This window comes from Lactuca saligna, chromosome 2, assembly GCF_052625555.1.
Source record: "Lactuca saligna cultivar CGN05327 chromosome 2, ASM5262555v1, whole genome shotgun sequence".
Lineage (NCBI taxonomy): Eukaryota > Viridiplantae > Streptophyta > Magnoliopsida > Asterales > Asteraceae > Lactuca > Lactuca saligna.
This window is the reverse complement of record NC_136418.1, coordinates 182,483,379-182,503,605: the sequence shown is the minus strand read 5'-3', so window position 1 is coordinate 182,503,605 and position 20,227 is coordinate 182,483,379. Positions and strand designations below refer to the sequence as shown.

The window sequence follows — 20,227 nt, the reverse complement described above, 5'->3', positions numbered from 1 at the left end:
ATGTTCAATGAATCTCAAAGGATCTAGGAGTTTTCATAGATTTAAAACTTAAATTCTTTTTCGTTTTTCATGGTGGAAACTAGTGAATCGTCATTCACTTACCTTCAAATGTTCTGCAATTTGGGTTACGGCATCCCTCTCCCGAGTTGTAGGATATTGTGTTGGGTCCTAGCCTTGGAATTTCATTTGGGTGATTTACCAAGGACTCAATCAATCAACTAACTTGAATTCGTTTTTCTCCCGATGTCAAAGTTCGACAACTATGGTCTTCTCAAATCCCGTGGAACAAGCATTCCACATGAAGATGATATTCCACGATTCGATCGAGGAACAAGAAATCATGCTTCACTTCCTCCTCCTCCTCCAATTATTCTCCCTAACCCACAAGATTGTAAAATTGAAAGGTTCAATATCACTCAAGCCCTTTTGGCAAGTGAACATAAAGAGGGCAAGTCGGTGTGTGCACACGTCTTAGGGATGAAGTCACACATTGATAGATTAAGAATGATGGGATCCGTTGTTGGTGAAGCAATGGCTGTTGATTGGGTTCTTCAGTCACTTCCTAACTCGTATAGTGAGTTCGTAAGAGAGTACTATATGATGAACCACGACGTGACACTTATAGATCTCACCTACATGCTTATTGCTGCTGAATCAACAATGGTTTAGCGCAATAGAAAAGCAAAGTTGATTGGTGAATCTGCCTTCAAGACCTTTATGGATATAGACAATGGCAATGAAAGACATGCAATGATCGAAAAGTTTGATCATAAGAAAAAGGCGATGTCTGAAGTAGTTCCATGTGTTGTTCCAAAAGAGTCAATTTGCTTTTATTGCCAAGAGAAGGGGCATTGGAGACGAAGTTGCCCTATTTACCTAAGAGATCTAAGAGATGGGAGAGTCAAAGGTATGACTACGCTTTAGGTAAGAATCCACTATCTAACTCCATTAAGTTCCTATTCAGTGATTCTTAATACATGATGTGATGAGATTGCATTTGAATGTTTTGAAGGATCGGTGAAAAGAAAGGAAGCTTGATAAGAGAGCAAGATGAATCTAATCACAAGAGATGGATCTTGATTGCATGGACTTGAAGATTGGATTTTGAGCTTAGATAGTTATGATAGAGTTGTTAGAAAATCTCTTTTACATAGTTTTCAATAGATTTTGCATTGTAAGGACAAATGTTTTTCCGCTGCTTTTAATAAATAAAATAAATTTTGGTTTGACTTATTTATTTGTTTACTTCCTTGCAATGAAATCGTTATGAAAATTGATGTTTGAATATTTCTACAATGAATGGATGTGATTCTTAGTTATGTTATTTATGGAAATGTCGAGAATTTACCAAATAGGGAGAGTTTCTCATCGCCCAAGTTTCAATTGGACAGAAACTTGGAATCACGCAACTTGGTTGCATGATGACTGAGAAATTTCATATTTGGAAATTAGACTAATTCATTGACAAAGTGTCAAGTGAAGGACTAGGAGATCGAGTACACAAAGTTGTGTGTTGATCGAGTTCACCATAAGAGTAACAAAGATATTCGTCATGATTTACTAAAGGTTTAGTAAATATGATTATACTTACAAGATTAAGTGTAATTTTGAATTGATTAAAGGGTTTAGATCAATAGCAAAACGAATAAGAAGAATCAAATAGGCAGAAAGATAAGAGTTTCTCCATTCTAAGAAGAAGGGAGAGTAGCTTTTATGCTTTATGATAGGTCTTAATGATTAAGAACCATATCTCAATTGATCCTCTAAGTGAGTCTTGGTACAATTGTATGTCCAAGAAGAGGAATCAAAGATTGATGAAATGGTCAAATCAAGAAGACAATCATACTTCGTTCCAAAACAAGTCTTAAAGTCTATATTGTGACATTGAGTGAAAAGTATTAAAGGTTTATAACATTCATCAAATGTGGAAAGTTGTGATGTCTTGGATAAGACAAAAGACCAACTTGGACCAATTTATGAAGTGTTTTGATAAAAGCTACACTAACTCTTGAATATTTGTTTGTCAAGAAATGTTTTGATAAGAGAATCGTATATGTCAAAGAGTCAGTGGGAGTCTTAATGGTCTTGAAAAGTTTCAAAAACAAATCAAATAAACCTTATCGATCATCACTAGCACACGAGTTGAGGTTTACAACCTATCGTGAAGACATTATTTTGTTTCTGTGCCAATCCAATCGAGTTAATTATGCATGTGAGTCCTATGAGTTCTCATTTGAATGCATAAAAGGCAAGGACCTTGATCAATGGAAAGTACATTGATAGGAAAAGGTGAGCTGCTTAACTACTTGGAAAACGTGGTGGGCAGCTGTGCTACCATAAGGCAAGAAATCAAGATTAAGAAAGTTCGATCCATATGAGTTTGAATTTGTCGTAAACTTTGGTTTTTAACAAATTCACATGGATAGGAACACATACACTGTTTAAATCTAAGTGTCATAAGATTTCCTCCTTCATGAAAATGATTGTGATAAAATGCTTTCACTAAGAAAGATTTTAAAAGATAGTGATTTTAAAATTGCATTCTCGAATTCGATCATGGTTACGGCATCCCTTTCCATAATTTGAATTGTGAGGTTTGACAATTAGTCTTAATTGTTAAGACACACATATGAACTATCTAAGGCAAAAGTGTATAAGTTCAAGAAGTCTTGATAAAAGATTATCAAAGCACTAAGTATTAAAAACATGGACTTAAGAAATTCAATAGGTATTGTCTTTCTGAAAGTTAAGATGTTTATTAATACATGTCGAAGCTAGTGGGAGCATAAGTGTTATGTTTTATAATAATCATCATGATAGTGGGAGCATAAATGTTATGATTGTATGATTATTAAGGCAAGTATTGCATAGTTGGCAATATTAATTATAGAAAACAAGAGTCATACTTTGCAAAGTTGTAAGAGTTGAAAGGTTGTTTTGCTATAATTAAGGGAGAGAATATTATGCTTCATTTCAAATCTAAAGGATTAGGTTGTGAAATGTTAATAAATTTAGTCAAAGGTGCATAGTGTGCTCTTAAAATTTCGATTATGATTACGGCATTCCTCTTCACAATTCGAATTTTGAGAACATAGCAAATAAAACATTGTGCATCATGTCCCATACACTTCGGGTATAGGATCGATTGCAAATGCTTTAATGTTTGACCATTCTAAAATTTTCCAAATGTCTAGCGCATTTAGAGGGAAAAGGGACTAGAATCGGTTTTGACTAAAATAATTAAACAACTGTCAAAGAACAATCCAAAGTTCGACGAGGATTGGTTGCTTGTGAGTAGTTGGAAGCATGGTATTAATGGACCATATTGACATTATGATGAATAGAAAAGATTCTATTAAGAAATGAGTTGTCATATGGAAAGTATGGAAATGTGTCCATATTGGGAAGTAAAGATTGAAAATCTATGTCTAGATTAGAAACCTTTATGAAAAAGGATGTTCAAAGGAATGTACTTTGAATGAGAGACATCACATCTAAGGAATTGTCTTGTAACAATCTCCGATAGAGGACTTTGTAATATCATTGGCAATAGTCTTTGAGACTTTGGTGCAGTGACATTACAAAAGGATCGTTGCATAAAGTGTTAGAATCTGGTATATTCTATAAGTAACAAGAATTTGATATTCTTACACTTAAGAAAATGGATTTGGAGTTGTAAAATGAGAATGATTGGAAATGTGTTCAATTTGTCTAGTTCACAAAAGTAAGAACCATAGGTAAACATTGTGTGCATGCTAGGAGCATGGGACAAGTGTTGGAATTTGAGTAAGAAGTTGATTACCCGAAACGACAAATAATGAGTAATCGATATGGTGATAAATAAAACGTGTTTTGTTTATACTCAAAGGTTTGAGGCCATATGGGATTAGTATTATTCTTGTGTTTCACCTTGCATGTTTTGACTTCCAGAATAATTGAGTTTATTAAGAATAATCGAATTATTCAAACGGGCCACAGTCGTTCATATGTTGGAAGTAGATATGAATGAAGACTGTCGTGAATTGGTGTGTGGATTGTCTAGAAGAGTATTAGACATAAGCAAATGTTTGCTGCAACGTTCATGAGTGCTTATGAATATGATTTGAGCATTGGATTAAACCCACGCTCACTTGGATCACTCCATGAATTGTATTACGAGTGATTAGTGAGACAATAACATCTTATATTCTTGAAACCGAGATGTGTGAGTTGTATCTTGCGAATCGGTTGCACATTGATAATATGTAAACGCACCAGTAACTTGGTGTTATAAAACATATTGTTGTGTGTAATTCGGTGAGTGAGTGCAAGCGAGCATTGTATCAAAGTTTATCCGTTCCTTTTATCCAAAGTAGGATAAAAGCGATATCTTTGGGCCCCTCGATGGTTTAGTGATGACATACGTAAATGCTCGGCCGGGCTAGGGCTAATTTGATTTGTTCAATTAGTCTGTCGTCATAAATCAGAAATCGAGAAGTAGTACAAAGAGAATGATTAGAAATCATATCTCAGACGATATCAAGAATGGAGGAATATATGATCCCTTATCTAAGGCCACGCGTATCTGATAGGATCAGAGTTGACAGCGGCTTTGGAAAGCTACGATTGCAGATCGGGATCTGAAGTCATACGCATAATAGTTGTTAGACTTATCCAAGTGGGAGACTGTTGGATTAGTGTCTAAGTCCATAACTATTTTGGTATGTACTTGACCCGATGGTGCATGGTCCTTTTGGGTTGCCTTCACCAAAGCAACTTGATAGGATGATTCATGGAGAGTAAGGATTAAATATGATTTATTAATATATTATGGGAATAATATATTAAAGGAGAAATCATATTGTTTAATTAATATTAGTCAATAATTAATTGGTAATTAGTTTTGTGACTAAAAGAGATTAATTAAACTTAAGGGACTGGAATTGTAATTATAGGATAATTGCAATTTGGGCCATGGATTGCCTTGTATTAAGGGATGGACGAATTCTAATGGGAAACCCATAAGGAAATCGTCCATGGGCTTAATAAAAGGAGTCTATGGGTTGCTTAGGGCTTAAGCATCCAAATTAGGGTTTCCTTGTTAGATAACCTAATAGGCCAACTATATAAAGACCCCTTAAGGCTCAAAAACGTGGCTAATGTTCTTGTAAGGGTTTACACACGTTTTTGGCAGCCTCCATCCTCTCTCCTCTTCATCCTCTTGCTTATGGTGTTTGTGAGCCATTAGAGGAGTGACACTTGTGACTCTAAGCCTTCCAAAGTTAATACAAGGAGATTTGGGATTGTTATTGCTACATAACAATCAAGGTATGATCTTAAACCTAATTACATATTAATATGATTACTTGTATGCTAGAATTAGGGTTTATAGTCTTGGATTCAAAGCATGTACAATAGAGAAACCTAGATCCAAGCATTAGGGTTTGTATCAGCACATAGGATGTCTTATGACCAAAACCCATCATGCTAAAACCGAATAGTATCTCCATTCCCAATCACTCTAGACATAGCATTCGGAGGCATCAAACCACTCACATGGCGGTGATTAGTAGACCTAACAATTTTTTGCCAAACACCTCCACCACTTGGAATTCTCTCTCCCCCCCCACCCACCTCCCCTAAAAACCTCCCCCATCCCTATGTAAAAACTTTAACACTTTCACCGATAGAACCTCCGACTCATTAAAAAATTTCCATTTCCATTTATAGAGGAGACCCAAATTAAAAGCATCTATACTACCGATACCCAAGCCACCTTGATCAAGAGAGTTTAGAGCCAAGTTCCAGTTAATCCAATGGATACATTTTTGACCCTCCTCCATACCCCAAAACAATCGAGCCCTTATATTCTCCAAAACCTGCAAGACAACAACAAGAGTCCGAAAAATAGAGAGATAATAAACACCAAGACTATCCAGGACCGACTTAAAAAGAGTTAAACGACCACCAATAGATAACAATATAGCTTTCCAAGATTTTTCAGCTTCTTCTTGAACCGATCTATAATAATTTTCCATCCTTTAACATGCGCCATAGACTCGCCAACCAGAATATCGAGATAACCAAATGGAAAAGAGCCAGCCGAGCAGCCTATGAAAGAAGCGAGATTGGTAAAATTTCAGACCTACCAACCCCCACACCATAGAAACTAGATTTGGAAAGGTTGAGATTTAGCCCCGAGACTAAATAAAAACATCTCAAGACTCAAATCAAGTTCCAAACATTATTCTCGTTCCACCCACCCAGAAAAATAGTATCATCTGCATAAAACAAGTGATAAATAGCTAAATCATCAGACTCCAACTGGGCCCCCCTAAACACACCCTCCGACACCGCATCCTCTATATCAATATGAAGGCCCTCCATGACAATAACGAAGAGAAAAGGGGACAAATGGTCTTCTTTTCTCAACCCCCTAAACAACTTAAACTCATCTGTAGGGCATCCATTCAGAAGCATTGAAGATCTAGCATTAGAAAACATCCCCTTAATCCAAGCCCTCAATCTCTCACCAAAACCGAGAAGCATCATAATCATGTCCAGATAATCCCAACTAACCGAATCCTACGCATTCTAAAAGTCAACTTTAAAAATCATCAGTTTCTTCCTCCTCTGCTTGAACCACCGAACCATCTCATTCACTAAAAGAGGGCCATCTAGAATTTGCCTAGATTTAAGAAAAGCAGATTGCTCCAACCCAATAACATCATGTAGAACTGGTGCTAACCTATTAGCCAACAATTTAGCAATAATCTAAAATTACATGCTAATGAGGCTAATATGACGATAATCATTAATACGAATAGGATTGTCAATCTTCATAATCAATGTGATAAAAAAAGAATTACACCAATTAGGAAACCTAGGATTGACACAAATTTCGTGTACAAAAGCCATGGGCGGTCCTAGCTAGGTGCTCGGTGTGGCACCGGCAACACCTAGCTTCCGCATACGAAGTAGAATTTTATTTATTTATTTATTTATTTATTTTTACCTATTGTGCCACTACGTAAAAAAAATCGTGCACCTATTAAAAAAATTGTGCAAGTACATAAAAAAATATTGTCACTCTTTCGGGAATTACCGAACGAAAAAAATAATAACGAGCCAAATGTTTTATTCAATTGTAGTTAGTCCAATTATCTAAAGCCCTAAAACCCAAATGAAACTTAATTTGATAAAGTAGCAATTTGGCTAATTGCTTGTAAAAAAGATAGCCCAATAATCCTAATTGTGAAATTTTAATTAAACCATCGGTTGAAAGGGAAAAAAAAACACACGATCGAAGACTTAGAAGGCTGAAGCGACGAACGAAGCAGTAGGCACGACGTCCACGACTATCGACTTTTGGCCCCAAAATTCAATCGATCAATCGACCTTGAGGGCTGAGGCTTGATCGATTTCAATGGTTTGATGGATCAAAATTCACAATATTTGATGTCTTGATCGATTTCACAATGAAGCAAGTAAGTTTTACCAATTACCAATTCATTAAGATATTTGAAATTGATATGTGTTTTTGAAGTTAGTGATTGACTTGGGTGAAATTGATTTGTTTTGTTGAAGTTATATTGTTTGCTTAGGTTATATTGCTATGTTTTTTATTGAATTGATTGTTTGATTATGTGAAATTGATATGTTTTATTGAATTTATTGTTTGATTAGGTGAAAGCAACTTGTTTTATTGAATTGATTGTTTGATTAGGTGAAATTGATATGTTTTATTTAATTTATTGTTTGATTAGGTGAAACCAACTTGTTTTATTGAAGTCATTGTTTGATTAGGTGTAATTGTTATGTTTTTATTGAATTTATTGTTTGATTAGGTGAAAGCAAGTTGTTTTATTGAAGTCATTGTTATGTTTTTATAGGTTAAACTAAGTGGTTTTTTTACCAAAAGACAAAGACCTAATCCTAATGAAAGTGGTGAAGAATGTTCCCAAATACCAATCACCAATCAATCAATGCCTTCCGTTTCTAATCCTAATGAAACTCCACAAACACCAATCACCAATCAATCAATCCCTTCGGTTTCTAATGCAACTCCACAAACACAATGCTCTAACCAACCTAATGATAATGTTGACTTGAAGGATCTTCCAAAGGACCCGGCGGATAGGCCATTGATTACAAGTTACAAACCAAATATAAGAGATGATGTAAGAAGAGCATATTTGCTTCAAGGACCGTGTCAAGTAAGGGCACATAAGTTTCCTAAAAAAAAATAGGTGATAGATTTAGAAGATTCGTTCCTTCATGGTTTGATGACTTTGATTGGTTGGAATATAGTGTGAAAAAGGATAATGCATATTGTTTATATTGTTATTTGTGTGGGGACCTAATGGGATAAAAAGGAGGGAGAGATGCATTTGTTTCTCAAGGTTTTGATACTTGGAATAATAAAGATGCATTTCGGACTCATGTGAGTGGTATTGATAGTTTTCACAACAAAGCAAAAGAAAAGTGTGAGTTTTTAATGAGGGGAAAACAAGCTATCAATGTAGTCTTTAGGAGGCAAACCGAAGCAGAGGATCATAAATATAAAGCTTGATTACGTGTTTCTATTATTGTTGTTAGACTTTTATTGAAAACCGGTTTACCGTTTCGTGGTCATGACGAGTCAGTTAACTCGGAAAATAGAGGGCTATACATTGAAGTGTTAAAAGCCATTCGAGAGACTAGTGAAGATATTTTCAACAATACTTTAGAAAATGCTCCAAAAAACAATCAACTAATTTCCCCTAAAATTCAAAAAGAACTTGTGCAATGTTTTGCACAAGAAGTACTTTTAAGTATTCGTGAAGAGATTGGTCAAGATGTTTTTGCTTTACTAGTTGATGAATCTAGTGATCTTTCAAAAAAGGAACAAATGGCTATTGTTTTGCGTTATGTCGATACTCTTGGCTTTGTGAAAGAAAGATTCATAGGTCTAGTGCACGTGAAGGATACTTCTTCTTTGACACTCAAAAACGCCATAAATGAAGTACTTACAAGTAATAAGTTGAGTTTTAGTCAGGTAATTTATTCTTTAGTTTTTTTATTATTTCAATTTAATTAATATATATATATTAATTGTTTTAAATTTTAATAGATAAGAGGACAAGGTTATGATGAGGCTAGCAATATGCGAGGGGAATTCAATGGTTTGAAAGCTTTGATATTACAAGAGAATGACACGGCTTTTTATGTACATTGCTTTGCACACCAACTTCAATTAGTAGTTGTGGCTGTAGCAAAGAAGCATGATGGTGTTAGTGACTTTTTTGAGCAAATTTCGTTGGTGGTTAATGTAGTTTGTGCATCGTGTAAAAGAAAAGACTTACTACGAGAGCAAGCAAGAGAAAGGGTGCAAAAAGGCTTGTGTAGTGGTGAACTTGAAACCGGAAGAGGGTTAAATCAAGAGACCACACCTATTCGAGCGGGAGAAACAAGATGGGGTTCACATTTCAACACACTCACAAGTTTGATGAAGTTATTTGCGGATGTTCTTGTAGTTTTAGATTTTGTGAAAGCGGAGGGAGGGTCATTGGCAAACCGTCAGCAAGCATCTGGAATCTTAGCATATTTTAAATCATATGAGTTCGTGTTTTACTTACATATGATGTATGACATTTTACACCTCACGGGTACATTGTCAAAGCAACTTCAAAGAAAAGATCTAGACATTTTAGAAGCGGCTTTGATGGTTAGAGGGACAATGGAGGCATTGCAATCTTTTAGAAACATAGGGTTTGCTAGCATTTTGCTAAAAGTATCCTCTTTTTGTGAAACACACGAAATTGATACTTTGGATATGGAAGAGTTGTATATTGGTGCGAGAAACCGTAGGACTACAAAGACTAATAGGTTTCATTTTGAGGTTGAAATCTTCAACACGTTGGTAGATATGCAACTTACAGAATATCGGGATCGATTTAGTGAAACAAGCACTCAATTACTAGAATACATGGGTGCTTTGAGCCCTTGTGATTCATTTGCACAATTTGACAAATCAAAGTTATTGAAGTTGGGTAAGTTATACAAGTATGACTTTGATGATTCAGATATGATAGACCTTGAAGGACAACTTGAGATATTTTATCACTTTTGCATCAAAGATGAGCGTTTCGCTAGTTTGAAAGGAATTTCTGACCTTTCTCGTTTGATGGTTAATACGGGGAAGCATCGATCTTATCCTTTGGTTTATAAGCTATTGAAGTTGGCTTTGATATTACCTGTAGCGACCGCAAGTGTAGAAAAATGTTTTTCAAAGATGAAGCTCTTGAAGACCGACTTGCGTAACAAAATTGGCGATAAATTTTTGAACGACGCATTGCTGTGTAATATCGAGACCGAAGCACTTGCGAAAGTTGAAAATGAAAAAGTAATAGAGCGGTTTCAAAAGATGTCTGCACGAAGAGGACAAATTTAAATTCTAGTATATCGTTGTTATATTATGTTTAACCAGAAAAAAAATTGTATTAGATGAATAGATGTTTTATATTATGTTTGACCGGAATTTTTTTATTTTTTTTAATGTTTTATGTTATGTGTGACGGGAAAAAAAATTGTGCAACCCCTATTACTAATTCTTGCGTCCGTCCCTGACAAAAGCCACAACATCATCTCCCAATATCTCCCAAGAAAGTATGAGAAACCGAAAAGAAAAACCATCCGAAACCGGTGCCCGGTCCAGCCCACAATCCCAAACCTCACTCTTGATCTCTTCACTAGAAAAAACCAAATCTAAAGAATTAGCCACACCCAGATAAGGAGATTTGAATCCATCACTCATGCGGGCCATCGAAACTCCCTGAAAATGTTAGAATTTAGTAGCATAAAAAGCATAAAAGACTTTTTTTTTGACTAGAGGAGGATCCGATACCCACTCCCCGTCAATAAAAATGCCTCTAATATGATTCTGACGTCTTCGCTTCTTCAGCATAGCATGGAAAAAAGCTGAGTTCTCATCCACCTCAATAACCCAATTAATCCATACTTTTTGAGTTGAATCATAAGACTGAGACTTTTCCAAGGAAGCCAAATCACCGAGAATAGTCCTTCTCTCCCGAACCAAATCCTCACACGAGGCACCATCATCAAAGATCTTATCAATATCAACCAATCTAGATAAAATCTGACTATTGAAAGTATGATGATTTTTAGATGTAAACGATAGGAGTATCTTCCCTTTTTTTTTTTTTTTTTTTTTTTTTTTTTTTTTTTTTTTTCGATTTTAACAATCAAGTAGGTTTAATATATATATATATATATATATATATATATATATATATAGCTCATAAGGTTTTTAATTTTTTTTTACAGTTGTCCTAAATACATCTCTTTAGTTCATTGTTTTAGCTAGGTTTTGGGTAAGTCTTTAGTTAGGATAGAACCCTTTTTGTAACGGAATTGTTGCGTGGTTTCTTTTCATTGTTTATTTTTGAAATATATTTTTTCTTGAGGTTTTTATTTAGTTTTAACGTCTCAAAGATTATATGTGTTGTTTTCATTTTGTGTCCCAGTTAGTAAGTTATCACAGTATATTTGCTGAACTGTGTCAAAACATCAAAATTTGGCAAGCAAAAAAGATCAGGTGTCAACTCTGGATAAATATGGTTTTTATGATTAATAGACAAAAATATATCATTCTTAGATAATATGTTGTTATAAAATATTATGTGGTTATTATGTTTTCTGTTATATGAACCAAAAATTTTTAAATATCAAGTTGTTGGTCGATTAAGTAGTTTGACATCTATAAGGATCTCTAACTGTATATCATGAGTTATTAAGTTTTTAGTTTTGTTCAATTGACCTTACACTGAGTAAAAAGTGGCGAAGAAACCGCTACATTTCTATTTGTTTTCCACTACTTTATTGATGGGTTACAAATAGGCATAGAAAACTGTACCTTAAAAAATTATGAAAAAGAAACATAGATAATTTACCTTTTTCCGAAAAGACAAATTGTAACAAGACCATTGCAATCCATCTACTAATATATCATCAAATGTAGACATTGTGGCCAATGGCGAACTTTGTTGTGGATTTCCATCAAAGTAGAACAAAGACCCGCATAATCAAATCGTAACAAACCTAACCTAAGTTGAATAAGCATGTTGAAAAATGAAGGAACGTAAAAAGGGTAAAGCAGTGAAGAAAAACTTGTCATAAATTGTGGAAATAAAATCATAATATCCTAATTGTTATGTTCGTTAGTACACCATTAATTATACAAGGACATAAAGAAATATACAATAGCAATACATCCAGCCTGTACAAAAAAAAGAAGGGAAATTCATGTTTTCAATCAATATATAATACATAACCAAATATACACGAACGAAAACAATGATCAACTATTTCCTTAAGCTAACAAATATTTTCAACCGTGATGACAACCATCTAATTATTTGAAATCGACGACCTTAGAAAACTTGCCTCAAAAGATATAGGCCAAAATGAATTGAGGTTTAAGTTGGTCAAATTGGTTATTTTGTCTCTTCTTTGATTTCCTAAAATACTATTTGTTTTATGAAAAATTTAAAAAATCTCAAAATGTTACAAATATTTAATCACATTTTAGGTAGATTTGAACACATTCGGTATCCTCCCTAATAAATAAAGATCCTTTTGCCACATATCACATTCTCATTTATTTTGCTACATGTAATTTTATGGTTATTTTCAATTAATTTTTATTCCACATGTCATTTTGTGGTTTTTTTTCTTCATTTTATTAATTTTCACATAATATTTAAATATAATAATTGCAATAGACATAATAATAAATGCATATCAGTTTCATTAATTGACTTCCTTTTAATTTCAAATTTTCTAATTAAAGTTTTATTAGTTTCCTTTGTTTATTTATCTACATTATTTGTTTAATTAAAAAAGCAAACAATTTAATTTTAACAATTCAATATTTTTCGATTTTTTTCTTATAAATTCAAATTTCTCAAATGTTTAGAATTTCGTATTTTTTTCTTTAAAAATGAACCTATGTAATACATGTTGGATGTGGACCTAGGAAGGTTTTTTATGTATTTCCACAATACTTCATATCCGAATTTGTATAGTAGACAAACAAGTCCTCTTAATTAGACAAACAAGTCGCTTGTCCATTGAGCTTCATCACATCTCACTTAGGTTAGTTATGTTCGTTGCATGTCAAATGGTTTGTATCATCATCATCATCATCATCATCATCATCATCTTCCCTCTTTCTTTCCTCTCTTTATCAATCAAATTTCTTCAATTTCCTCAAACTTTTCGCATATTTTTCATCACCATGAAACTTTATCCATCCAACAATATCACATAACAACCCTCCCTAGCTCCGGCCAGTCATCCACCACCAAAATTCACCGGAAAACACCATTTCCGTCGTCATGAGAACACTAGAACAAGAAATATCATCAGATCAATTCCCTACGGCTCGAATCCTTCTTGGCATCTGGATTTTCTCCGTTGTGTCTCTTATATTCATATATCTTGGATCCGACAAAGATGGATCTGTGTCAATAACCAACATAACCCACAGGTTTTACCATCCTACACATTTACCACCACCACAATCACCATCTCCATCATCAAAAGCTGATGAAAACAGTTATGGAGCTTTGTTAGAAGAGGCATTGGCAAAAGTTTCAAACGAAAACAAAACTCTGATCATAGCCTTTGTGAATAAAGCGTACATAGAAGGAGATAAACCGATGCTGGATATATTTCTTGATGGGTTTTGGGTAGGAGAAGATACATATAAGCTTACTAGACACCTTTTAGTCGTTGCAGTTGATCAACCGGCTTACGACAGGTGCACCTTTTTACAATTGCACTGCTACAAATTGAAAACAGAAGGTGTCGAGACGCTTTTCATGGCGGATGATTTACTACAAATGATGTGGCGAAGAACCCTTTTTCTTGGAGATGTTCTTAAGCGTGGCTACAACTTTATTTACACTGTACGAAAAAACAACTGGTCAACCAACCAATTAATAAAATTTGTGTAGTTGAAGCTTTAATTTTGTTCTTGAAATTTACAGGATATGGATGTATTATGGCTAAGGGATCCATTTCCAAGGCTGAACCTCGACGAAAGCTTAGACCTTCAAATCAGTGTTGATAAGTTTAATGGCGACCAGTGGTCGGAAGACAACCCGATTAACACGGGGTTCTACATGATCAGATCAAACAACAAAACAATTGCTTTGTACGATGAATTGTATGGAGAGAAAGACAATTCAGTAGTAGGGAAGAACGAACAAGAAGTTCTATTGGATCTGATGCGAAGAGGGGAGTTTGAAAGATTAGGTCTTCAAGTAAGGTTTTTAGACACCATCTTTTTCAGTGGATTTTGTGAGAATAGTAAAGATGTTAAGAAGGTTTCCACTGTTCATGCGAATTGTTGTCGGAGCATTAAGGCAAAGGAATCTGATTTGATCAAGGTTCTTCATGATTGGAGGAGGTTTAAAGCTTCCTTCAACGATGATTTATCAGAGTTTCATTGGTCCGATCACCGAGCTTGTCGTAATTCATGGAATCGAAGATGATTGGAGTACTGTTTTGGACTTCACTTTTGTAATATTCTATAAGTATATAATAAGAAGACTTGAAAATTATACGTTTATACCTTCTGGTTTTATTCCACTATGACATGATACGTACATGATTTGAACAAAATAATCGTAACATTTAAACAATCTGGAGTATGAAAACAATAATTTACAACTCATTTCGAAGGAGATAACAAACAACCCCATCATATATTGGATCATCGATCTTACCATCAAATTAGTAGAAGTTATGAAATCCATGATTTTTGGCAAGCTGAATGACTGGACCATCTAAATTCCTCCATGGTTTTATTGGCTAAGGGTGAAGGTGAGAGATCTTTAAATCTCTTCCAGTCATGAATAACAGAAGTTAAATCGGAGACTTTGGCTTTGATTCTCCGGCAACAATTGGCATGAAAGGTGGAAACGATCTTAACATCTCTACTATCTTGACAAAACCCACTGAAATAAAGGGTGTCCAAAAACCTAACCCTAATTCCCAACCTTTTAAAACTTCCTTTCTTCATTAATTCAATAAGAACATCTTGTTCCTTTTTCCCAGGTGATTTGTTTCTTTCTCCATACCATTTATCGAACAAAGCGATGGTCTTGTTGTTGGATCGGATCATGTAGAAACCAGTGTTTATGGGGTTTTTCTGTGACCACTGGTTGCCGTTAAACTGGTCGACACTGATCTGAAGGTCAGCAGTTTCGTAATTCAGAGTTAGGTGTGGAAATGGATTTCTTAGCCATAATACATCTGTGTCCTGTAATTGATTCAACTTACAACCATTAGTACCAGATTTCAACACAACATATCAATTGTCAAAGAGAACCATGACTCAAGTTTCATCACAGAATGTCAAAGAATCGTATGGGTGAGGGCGCGCGTGATGCAATTGGTGTATATTTTCATATATGTATAGGTATAGCCGTATAGGCATTAATAGATAGCGATATTAAATTTGATAGTTGATACATGCGATTTTTCTTTTTTTATTATTTATTATTTTTTATATTTTTTATAAATAGACACGTCAATATCACATCATTACGGGGAATATATATGGGGCAATTAACGATACAATTTTTTCGATTTACCTAGAAAATTGCATGTAGGATAAAATTTTCGGATTAGTTTTATTTAACATCAAAAGTACGGAGCAAGTCTTTTCATATTTATTTTTTGGATTTCACATTACGAAACGAACATCACAATTAACAAAGTAAAAAAAATATATTCCAAAATTTGAGGAACATGTCGGCTTGAATTACGAAATCAATTAAATCCAAAATTTCAAAAAAATCCTTAGTTTATTACCAAAATTTAACAAAAAGAAAATAAGAACATATATATTTCACTTTAAGTGAGACAAAATTATAAAAACCATGTGTGGTTGTTAAAAATATATGCTTTTAGTCCAAAAATAACAATTTTACATTTACCAACAATTTCTAAAATTATGTCTTTTACCAAACCATAATAACCATTTCTCCATGTTATTATTATTATTTTTTTTTAATTTTATTGAATTATAAAATATTTTTCAAAAGTTACTTTTTATTGGATTAAATATTTTATTGTATTATTAATAAATATTATTTTAATATATAATATTTATATATTAATAAATATTATTTAATTGATTTATTAATTTTATTTTTTAATTTCATTTTTATTGGATTAATTAATTTTTATTGGATTATTATATACTGTTAAATATTATTTTAAATATATAATATTTATATATTAAAAAATATTGTTTTACTGGATTATGGATTTTTTTAATTTTTTTTAGTTTTTTTGAATTATTATACATTAATAAATTCTTTTTAATTCTGCATCTATTTTTTTTTAATTTTATTGAACTATTATACATTTTTTTATTTGATTAATTCTTTTTTATTTAATTTTTTAAACTTTTTTTTAATTTTTTTAATTGTTTATTTATTATTTTAAATAAAAAACCCTAAAAAATCACACTTATCCAATGTATCCTAATTTATTTTAAATATTTGGAAGATAACATATTTTATACAATAACAACACCATCACTAGGTTCGTGAGTGATGTTTTCCAAAATATGTCTAAAAACCCTGACAAAAAAGAATTAATGCAATAAAAATAAGTTAACTAAAAGAAATCAATAATCCAATAAAGTAATATTTATTAAAATATAAATATTACTTATTAAAAATAATATTTATTAATATATCATAATTCAATTAAAAGAATTAATCTAAAATAGGGACCAAAACCATATAATATATCTAAATTTGGACCAATGAAACACATATTTCTAATAATTACATATATCATTTTTTCAATTTTGTCATTAATTAAAATATCAATCGTAGTAAACATTTTGGATTAAAAAGGATATATTGATTTTTGATATTTGTTTGGTTAGCAAATGAAAGAAAATATATGTAGAGGGATAGGAAAAAAGATGGTGCTTATAGCTTATTACTTAGTCCAACCACTATAAACTAAGTTTAAGTGTTTGGATATGAAACACTAAAAATCATTTTATTGCGATGATTTTTTGTGAGTTATCCATTTAATAAATAGTATTAAGTATTGGTTATATGCATAAAATAGTTCTTTGTAAATATAAAACACATGTTATATGTCTGTTTATGAAATGATTTTTTTATCCTTTTCCTATTTATGCCACAAAGTTGTTTTAGAGACGAAGTACACATCAATCATCATCTAAAACTGAAATATGTATATTTTGCATGTAAAAATGAAATATGTAATATATATATATATATATATATATATATATATATATATATATATATATATATATATATATATATAATATATGGTATAGAACTATCAAAATCAACTTTATTTTTATTATAAAACACAATTTTCTTTCATTTTAGCTTCTTCCTAATGTTTTTGAAATCATATTAATTTAGATTTCGTGATTCATCCTCAACATCTATGTACTTTGAATGTGTGTTTTTATTAGACCTCTTGTAAGTTTTATAATTTCCTTTGACATCTATCTTATGTGTAATTGTATAGTTTTTTTTGATAGGTTATGAAATTAGGTTTATTGAGTTTTTTAATGAATACTTTTAATCTTTCACTATAGTTTTCTATATTAAATTTTAATATGAAGACCTATAGGTAATTTATAAAATATTCTTATGTACGATTTGTGTTGTAAAATTAAACTTGTAAAACTCCATAAAAAATATATACAAAGCCTAGCATAAGGTGTAATAGAAGATGTAAGAAAGATGATAGAAATATTTGATTGCATTTGGTTAAAACAATGTAGTTTTTTATGGTTCTATATCTAATATTAGGTACATAATAGCTATATATATATATATATATATATATATATATATATATATATATATATATATATATATATATATATATATATATATAATGCACAAAGTTCAATCCAGTAATTTTATATTATTATTATTATTATTAATATAATTAAATCTTGTTTATTAATTCATCTTCCGTTATGGTTGTGGACTTACTGTAGATATTAATGAATGGAAAGGGAAACGTTACAGTTGATAGATCCCTTGGGTCATACAAACTAAAATTCTTTGAATTCCATACAGAAGAAAGGTCATACACATTAAAAGTCTTTGAATTCTATATAGAAGAAAGGTCATACAAATTAAAATTCTTTGAATTCTATAAATAAGAAAGGTCAAAACTGAAGTTGTACTCTTTTAAATGCCTAAATATACCTAAAAAATATGTTTGTAAGAGGTAATTGTTTTTTATACACAATAATCACTTTCCAAAAAATATATAGTAAATAGCTAGCGGCACAGCTTGTTGCCCGTTTGCCTTCAATCGATATGTATTGAATCCATTTTTATTTTAATTAATTAGAAGCATATGTAACTTACTGGAGACATTGTTTATTCTCTTTCTTTACATTAAATATAGTAAATAAATCACGTGTATCATCATTTTTGTTTTTGAACACTTAGACTTAATTGAAACAAAATTAACAATTAACAATAAAAGGTAGATAGTAAAGACAAACAAACAAAATTAAACCCAAGAGACCCAAACGAGTTTCCCAATCCCTTTTTCCCGTACAATCAGTTAAGCCAATTAAAGGCCAGATACTTAACATAAAAAATAATTAAAACCATTGGTAAAACGATTAATCCAAACATTTAGACAATTAAGGAATTTAATTATTTCTAAAAAAATCTATTATAGGTAATAAGGGGGTATTTTGATGCATTCATCAACTACAAATAATGGAAATCAAGTAATCAGGGAGTATTTTATTTTCATGATATAATAAGAGCTTTCTTAATTTCATTTTTCTCATGGTGACAACTTGACAAGTGACAACGCGTAATTCACATAGCCACTCACCAATTAAATGGATTTATAACTTTCGAGTCAAATCTTTATTTCCGTAGCTAAAGATGTTATAATTAAGTATAAAGAAATTAAGATGAAGTAATTAAAACGGACTTACCGTAAAAACAAAGTTGTATCCACGCCGGAGAACATCTCCGAGGAAACGGGTTCTTTGCCACATCATCTTTATGAACTCCTCCGACATGTAAACCTTCTCTCCGACGAAATCCTCGCCGTCGGTCTTCAGTCTGTAACAGTGTAATCTAAGAAACTTGCATCGGTCAAACGCCGTCTGATCAACTGCGACGATCAGAAGGTGGTTCGTTAAAGATCGTGTATCTTCTCCAAGCCAAAACCCATCTAGAAATATATCTAGCATCGGTTTATCGCCCTCAGTGTAGGCTTTGTTCACAATGGCTATGATAACGGTTTTGTTCGCCATGGAAGCTCCCCGCAATGCTGCTTCCAATTCATCTCTATACGTCGAGGTCTTACGCTGCAATCACAAGGTAAAAAGACGATATCTTTTTAGTATGTATTAATTACTTGTTTAGTTTTGTTCTTATGTATATAATTCAAGAAAATGAATGAAAGTATGATGGATCCTGTTCCTACCATGGATGATGAGGGTTTGGAAGGAGAAACCTTTTGTGTTATGGAAACCGATGTGTTTTTCTCTGATAACATGTAGATAAAAGATATGGATATAAGCAATACAGTGCAAAGGGCAATAGGGATTCCAGCTTTGGTAGATTGATCCATTGCTGCTGCTTCTGTTTGGTGAATACGATGATGACGTGGTGGTAGAGGAGTGCGGTGGTTTGTGGTGGTCGGAGGCTGTTTTATTTTTCTATTAATATATTTTTGAGGAAGTCGAATATGGTGATTTGGGATGTTAAAACTTAAAATCGGAATTCATATGGAACTTGACTTCATATAGTCGTAATATGGGGGGTTTTGATTGGTTCGTTTTAATAGTTATGATTTTTATAAACGTTTCGTATTTGGAAACTTAGAGAAATATTAATATATAGTTATAAAAATGAAATAATCTCTATTTGTATGTCTGTGCTTGCTTTTTACAAAGTAATTGCTAAAAGTTATGATTTCATTTTATAAGATTTTATTGTTTTTGTCATGTGAAACGACATTTTTAATATTTAACGATATACGTAATATTTAATTTCACTAATTAAATAATACCTCTATTAAAGTACTAATACAATGTTTATGGGTGATAATAATCAACTAGTTAAACAATTAGATAAAAAAAATTCAAAAAGAAAAAGAAAAAAGTGATTGTTTATCACATTTC

The 20,227-nt window shown here is 32.3% G+C and overlaps 3 protein-coding genes across 3 annotated transcripts; 2 read left to right on the top strand and 1 right to left on the bottom strand.

Annotated features, from left to right (window-relative positions):
* The first annotated feature begins 7,457 nt into the window (after positions 1-7,457).
* Positions 7,458-10,411, top strand: LOC145030477 (uncharacterized). Its single transcript, XM_078978842.1, has 5 exons — positions 7,458-7,466; positions 7,872-8,195; positions 8,355-8,422; positions 8,578-9,016; positions 9,092-10,411. The coding sequence occupies exons 1-5, from the start codon at positions 7,458-7,460 to the stop codon at positions 10,409-10,411; spliced, it is 2,160 nt and encodes a 719-aa protein (XP_078834968.1).
* A 2,844-nt stretch (positions 10,412-13,255) lies between these two features.
* LOC145028437 (uncharacterized protein At1g28695-like) lies at positions 13,256-14,590 on the top strand. The gene is made up of 2 exons (XM_078977124.1): positions 13,256-13,949; positions 14,031-14,590. Exons 1-2 carry the CDS (start codon positions 13,377-13,379, stop codon positions 14,535-14,537), a joined length of 1,080 nt encoding a protein of 359 aa, XP_078833250.1. The 5' UTR covers positions 13,256-13,376; the 3' UTR covers positions 14,538-14,590.
* Positions 14,591-14,603: 13 nt separating this feature from the next.
* LOC145028436 (uncharacterized protein At1g28695-like) lies at positions 14,604-19,899 on the bottom strand. The gene is made up of 3 exons (XM_078977123.1): positions 19,528-19,899; positions 19,031-19,408; positions 14,604-15,307 (listed from the first exon to the last, which is right to left on the bottom strand). The coding sequence occupies exons 1-3, from the start codon at positions 19,672-19,674 to the stop codon at positions 14,789-14,791; spliced, it is 1,044 nt and encodes a 347-aa protein (XP_078833249.1). The 5' UTR covers positions 19,675-19,899; the 3' UTR covers positions 14,604-14,788.
* Positions 19,900-20,227: the final 328 nt, after the last annotated feature.

Coding starts and splice junctions, on each gene's coding strand:
- LOC145030477 (XM_078978842.1), top strand. Junction 8,196..8,354: donor TGCTTCAAGGACCGTGTCAA/GTAAGGGCACAT, acceptor TGGGATAAAAAG/GAGGGAGAGATGCATTTGTT. Junction 9,017..9,091: donor ATAAGTTGAGTTTTAGTCAG/GTAATTTATTCT, acceptor AAATTTTAATAG/ATAAGAGGACAAGGTTATGA.
- LOC145028437 (XM_078977124.1), top strand. CDS start 13,377: ATGAGAACACTAGAACAAGAAATATCATCAGATCAATTCCCTACGGCT. Junction 13,950..14,030: donor GCTACAACTTTATTTACACT/GTACGAAAAAAC, acceptor TGAAATTTACAG/GATATGGATGTATTATGGCT.
- LOC145028436 (XM_078977123.1), bottom strand. CDS start 19,674: ATGGATCAATCTACCAAAGCTGGAATCCCTATTGCCCTTTGCACTGTA. Junction 19,409..19,527: donor CCAAACCCTCATCATCCATG/GTAGGAACAGGA, acceptor TTGTGATTGCAG/CGTAAGACCTCGACGTATAG. Junction 15,308..19,030: donor GATACAACTTTGTTTTTACG/GTAAGTCCGTTT, acceptor AATCAATTACAG/GACACAGATGTATTATGGCT.